General features: G+C 36.3%; 1 protein-coding gene and 1 long non-coding RNA gene across 2 annotated transcripts; one reads left to right on the forward strand and one right to left on the reverse strand.

Moving 5' to 3' along the window:
- Nucleotides 1–1,443: 1,443 nt before the first annotated feature.
- Nucleotides 1,444–4,874, reverse strand: LOC111801418 (probable calcium-binding protein CML48). Its single transcript, XM_023685413.1, has 5 exons — nucleotides 4,149–4,874; nucleotides 3,770–3,816; nucleotides 2,247–2,422; nucleotides 2,133–2,151; nucleotides 1,444–1,871 (listed from the first exon to the last, which is right to left on the reverse strand). Exons 1-5 carry the CDS (start codon nucleotides 4,561–4,563, stop codon nucleotides 1,761–1,763), a joined length of 768 nt encoding a protein of 255 aa, XP_023541181.1. The 5' UTR covers nucleotides 4,564–4,874; the 3' UTR covers nucleotides 1,444–1,760.
- On the forward strand, nucleotides 2,429–3,171 carry LOC111801419. The gene is made up of 2 exons (XR_002816135.1): nucleotides 2,429–2,761; nucleotides 2,817–3,171. It is a non-coding gene; the product is annotated as an uncharacterized LOC111801419 (long non-coding RNA).
- Nucleotides 4,875–6,079: the final 1,205 nt, after the last annotated feature.

A 6,079-nucleotide genomic window follows, 5' to 3' on the forward strand; every position in this document is an offset into this window, starting at 1 on the left:
AACCACCACAGCTCATAGAAACAGTTATTATATAATTTGATAATGGGAATCACTTTCCGACCAGAAGGAATCAACTAACTATTATCCTTTCATTATGTTTTTTTTGTTATCATGAAATGCTTTGAATTTGGAATGTTGGGTCCAATTGGCTTGGTGGGTTGAATATTGGGACCAAATTCATGTCTACTACTCAACTACCTTCAACCACCTTTTACTATATTAGTGAGAGGTCCCAAGAATAACGTAAAACATTTTTTTATAAAGGTGTAGAAATCTCTTTCTAGCAGATTCGTTTTAAAACTAAGAGGCTGACGACAATACGTAACAAGCTAAAGCGGATAATATCTGTTAGTAGTGGGTTTGGGCTACAGAAATGATATCAGAGCCAGACATCAATCGGTGTACAGCAAGGATGGTGGCCCCAAAGGAAGGTGGATTGTGAGATCTCACATCGGTTGGAGAGGGAAATGAAGCAGAGTGTAGAAACCTCTCTATAACAAACGCATTTTAAAACCGTGAGGCTAATGACGATATGTAACGAGCCAAAACAGACAATATATGTCAGCGGTGGACTTGAGCTATTACAAATGGTATCAGAGCTAGACACCGGGTGGTGTGCCAGCGAGGACGCTAGCCCCGAAGGGGTGGATTGTGAGATCCCACATCGGTTGGAGAGGAGAATAAAACATTATTTATAAGAGTGTAGAAACCTCTCTCTATAATACGCGTTTAAATATCGTGAAGCTGACGACGATACGTAAAGGGTCACAGCAGACAATATATGTTAACGATGGGTTTGAGCGGTTACAAATTTTATCAGAGCTAGCCATTGGGTGGTGTGCCAGTGAAGACATTGGCCCTGAAGGTGGATTGTGAAATCTCACACTGGTAGGAGGAGGAAACAAATCATTCTTTATAAGCGTGTAGAAACTTCTCTCTATCAAACGGGTTTAAAACCATGCGGCTGGCGGCGATATATAATGGGTCAAAGTAGACAATATATGTTAGCGCTTGAACGATTACAAATAGTATCAGAGTCGGACATTAGGTGGTGCGCCAAAGAGAATGCAAGTCGTGGATTGTGAGATCTCACATCAATGAAAGAGGGAAACGAAACATTCTTTATAAGGGTGTAGAAACCTCTCTATCAGACACGTTTTAAAACCGTGAGACTAACGACGATATGTAATGGATCAAAGCGGACAATATAAGTTAACGGTGGGTGGGTTTGAGCTGTCACAAATGGTATTAAAGCCAGATATCGAGCAGTGTACAAATGAGGACGCTAGCTCCGAAGGGGGTGGATTGTGAGATCCCACATCAGTTGGAAATGAGAACAAAACATTTCTTAAGAGTCTGAAAACCTTTCTTTACCAGCCGCATTTTAAAATCGTGAGGCTAACAACGATAACAATACATACCGTTTACGATTAACGAAATTGCATAAAAACTGCACTCTTTCAAATAAACCATAGCCATTCCTTCATATTCTTGTACAAGTTCCAAAACTTTATTAAAATCAGTGACAAATAATCTAAACAAATCAACAAATAAAAAATTCTAATCAGCAGAATCAAAACAGAAGAAACAAAAAAGATGAAAGGAATATAATATCTGTACATGGAAACTCTCTCACGCCAACATAAACAGCAGCTTCCCTGAATGTACAGCTTCTACCATTTCAAGTAAACAACAAATGAAGAGATGATACTACACAAAATCCAACCCATAAAGACGTATATTCATCACCTTTGAGGGCTTCAACTGTATGACACAAGAAATGGGAGGATAGTTGCCATGAAATCTTCGTATGTAAGGGTTGCCGAGCCCGTGTAATGCCTATCCTTCTCCTTGAATTTCTCGGTCAACCCCTGAAATTTTCCAAGCATTGGGTTTAGAAACGATATTACATTTGAAAGCACGTGCTATCACGAACAATATGATACTAAAACTACTGGTAACCATGAACAAAACGCTTGTAGTTTTACTTAAAGAGCGGTACTCCGTGGCATTGGTTCACACGTACAAAGCGATATTCGATTACTTCGACAAGAACGATCTAGAGTATTATATAGTCGAGTAAACATGATGATATTAGGAATTAGGGAGTAATAAAAGGACTGCAATCTCACCTTTACTATCATGCCACACCTGCAATGAAAAAGAAAACAATACCGGAAATGTAAGCATCAAAGGCTTTTGGGCAAATAAAAAGCAATACATATTTAACGATTTGACACACTTACTCGACAAAACTGTCGAAATTATATTCAACTCGACGACCACTTCGATCATCGTATAGTGAAATTAGAAGTTGAAGGACTGAAGAAGGAACTGCATAGCCAAGACCATAGAGTGCATCCCTCATTTCCATTGCATCAATTCTCCCACTTCTATCTCTATCATACCTCTCAAAGGTGCCCTGCAAATTGCTTATTCTTTCTCAGTCTTAGGGCACAATATTGATAATCATGAAGAAATAAATCACCAAAAAAGAAAGAAAAAAAGTAACCAAGTTTTGAACTAAGATATCATATAAGTTTTGAGAACTCTTTGGAGATAAACCACATACATGGGTGGTGCACCAAAAGAGGGCAAATTGTGCGGAAGTAGATGGACCTACCTAAGCTGAGTGCATATTCTATGTATGTGGTGCACCAAAAGAGGGCAAATTGTGCGGAAGTAGATGGACCTACCTAAGCTGAGTGCATATTCTTATTTAGAGCGTTCCGAAATCTAAGAAAAAGAATTCAACTAATAGGTGCTAGGTGAGCTGGAGATTCTTATTAGTGTAAGAAAAAGAATTGAACTAATAGGTGCTAGGTGAGCTGGAGATTCTTATTAGTGTAAGATAGCTCTAGCCTCATTCTTTAGGGGAATGTATGAGTCAGTGAGGCGGGCCACAACCGAAAGTAGTAAGCTATTCAAGACATGGTAGATGTTCTTAAAAAAGAAAGCGGACTCGCGTCTGAGCCGACTACTACGACTACATGTGCATCTAGTGTAGTTTTAGCTTCAACATATTGAATCAGCTTAAATGCTTCTCTGGTATCTAATCCTATCATGGTTTTAATTCAAATACTCATCACAACAAAACAGCTCACAGTGAAACTTGAAACCAATCATTTACTTCAAGTCGAAGTTCTAATTTCATTACCACCATCTTTCTCTGAGCAAAAACAAATCCACATTGGCTAATTAAGGGGTTGATCATGAGTTTATAAGTAAGAAATACTATCTCCATTACTATGAGGCTTTTTGGAGAAACCAAAAATAAAGCCACGAGAGCTTATGCTCAAAGTGGACAATATCATACCATTATGGAGGTTCGTGATTCCTAACATAGTATCAGACTTAACCATGTCAATAGAATCCTCAAATAACAAACAAAAAAGTTTTGAACCTCAAAAGTGTAGTCAAAAGTGACTCAAGTGTCAAACAAATGGTGTACATTGTTCCATGAGCTCCAAAGAAGGAGTCGATTAAGGGGAGGCTGTTCGTGGGCTCCATAGACCTCAAGGGAGGCTCTATGGTGTATTTTGTTCGAGGGAAGGATTGTTGGAAGAGGAGTCCAACATCTGCTAACTAAGGGGTTGATCCTGAGTTTCTAAGTAAGGAATACTATCTCTATTGATATGAGACCTTTTCGAGAAACCAAAAGTAAAGCCATGAGAGCTTATGTTCAAAGTAAACAATATCATACGATTGTAGAAGTTCGTGATTCCTAACATGCACCATGAAGAAGATAGAGAGTAATCGCATTACTTACACGCCATTGGCCAAGACAGTTCCACAAAGCTGTAAACTCATTAGGCCCTGCAACAGCCAATTCAGACACACATTGTTAAATGAAAAGGCACCACCAAACTTAGTCGATGTTTGAATATTTTAAAAACAAGTTGAATATAATTGGCAAATACTTTATGTTCATGGTTGACATTCCTTTAAAGGAAAGAGGACAAGAACACAAAACAGAACATTTCACTTCCAAGAAAGGCAACCAAAAGGAGAAACATATACAAATTAATGCCTAAAGAACGATTATAACTAACTTATTATGATTGCAAAATTTAGAAACCCAATATTGCACCAATGATCCAAAATAAACCAAGAGGATTAAATTAGAGAAAAAACAAGAAGAAACTCACCCATTCTGGAGGAATCGATCGGATTTCGGAACAAGAAAATGAGCAAACGAACGGTTCTAAGACTAAACCTCTGGTAGCCAGAAGAAAGGGCTTCCTGCAATTCATTCTCATCGATGAATCCACTTCGATCCTTATCCACCATTTGAAAGCTCCTAATCACCTCAGGGCTTGTCCCTGGCGGAAAGCCATAAGACCCATATGAAGAAACCCCACCATAATTAGACCCATAAGGCTGCGGCTGGTGCTGTTGGGAGTAATACGGCGAAGATGTCCCGTGAGAATTGCCATGGCCGTAGGTTTCCGGCTCGGACGGTGCTGATGGCGCCGATGGGGCATGGGAATGGGAATGGGAATGGGAATGGGAATGGGAATTGGAATTGGAATGGGAAGTGAATCTACCAAAGAAAGACGCCATTGATGGCCAAAAAAGAGAGGAAATGGGTAATAAAATTGAATCAGGGAAGGATTCGAATCTGGGATCTCTCTTTCAAGGATGAAATCTGAAACGGTGGCAGGAAAAGCGAGTTCTGATGCTTATCCGATGAGAATCTGGGTGGGATTTAAAGTGAAAACAGGGGAAAAAAGTGGAAGGAAAGGGGAAATTGCAGAGGAATTATGGAATACGCGGTTGCTTAGGTTATTGGATTGAAGATGATAACGCGGATTTTGGGTATTCGTTTTGCGATCATTTATCTCAAATGTTCGTCTTAGTAACCGACGGAAATAGAATTCTACGGATTCTATACGCAACGCTGATGGCTTCCGCGGATTTTGGACGATTCAATTTTAAATTCTTATCTCTTTTTTTTATTATTTTTTTTTTTATATATTACCGTCTCCTTTCAAAAATAACTTAAATTTTTAAATATTTTATTAATACTTTTATATTAAAAAAATACCCTTACAAATATCTTCAAAGATACCCTTATTTTCAAAAGTTTCATTAATACGCTTAAATAATAAAAAATACTCATAAACTTTCAAGAGTAACATTAAAAAGTCTGAGATAATTTATAAGATGTTGCTTCGTCAACGTTTGTCTATGTATTGATTGAAATAATTGTTTCACTCCTTTTTTATGCCTAAACATGGTGTTAATGCTACTTTTAAAATTTTATGGGTATTTTTTAAACAAAATATTAATCACAAAGTATTTTTTAACTTTTCAAAAAAGTTAAAAAGTATTAATAAAACTTATTAAAGTTAAATGGTATTTTTTAAACGCTAAAGAGTTCAGTGATATTTTTGAAATAAAGTACTAATAAATTTTTAACTTTTTTTTCTTAGAGTTAGTATTTTTTATAGATAAAACGTGACCGGTTTAATTTTAATTTACTTGATTAGCTTAAATTTAGTTCTCGCGACTTCATTAAGCAGTAATTAGTACATATTTCTTCATTTTCTTTAGATAAAATGTATCAAAGAAATTTACTTTTTTTTTCAAAAAACTAAATTTTAAGATTTAAAATATGGAGATGGAAAAAGCAAGTAGTGTACAACTCAACTTCTCAACTGCTATTATTATAATAATAATAGTAATAATAATAATAGTCAAAAGCGTTGTTTAATTATTAATTAATTATTTGTCAAATTAGACAGCTTTACCATATGTCCTGATCTTCTTCTCAAGTGCTTTATTTATTCATTTTCTTCAATTAATTTAATTACTTATATTGTCTACAAAAATATGGAATTTCATCCATTAACTTTGAATTAATTGCTTAATTTGAATTCCATATATTGTTTAAATTATTTTGAAATTATATTGTTGGATTGAAATGGATTTTGTTCCAAATAAAATTTGGAATTTATTTGAGAAAGTTGAAGGTTCTCTTCATTTGTTTTTATGCGATGAAAATAACTCCTCTCAATGCACTTGATGTAGACGAGAAAGAAGAGGCTTTCCCGTGGGCTGGGCTAGGAGAGTTTAG

This window comes from Cucurbita pepo, chromosome LG09 (assembly GCF_002806865.2).
Source record: "Cucurbita pepo subsp. pepo cultivar mu-cu-16 chromosome LG09, ASM280686v2, whole genome shotgun sequence".
In the NCBI taxonomy this organism is placed as follows: Eukaryota; Viridiplantae; Streptophyta; class Magnoliopsida; order Cucurbitales; family Cucurbitaceae; genus Cucurbita; species Cucurbita pepo.

Coding starts and splice junctions, on each gene's coding strand:
- LOC111801418 (XM_023685413.1), bottom strand. CDS start 4,563: ATGGCGTCTTTCTTTGGTAGATTCACTTCCCATTCCAATTCCAATTCC. Junction 3,817..4,148: donor GATCGATTCCTCCAGAATGG/GTGAGTTTCTTC, acceptor TGGCTGTTGCAG/GGCCTAATGAGTTTACAGCT. Junction 2,423..3,769: donor ACTGTCTTGGCCAATGGCGT/GTAAGTAATGCG, acceptor AGCAATTTGCAG/GGCACCTTTGAGAGGTATGA.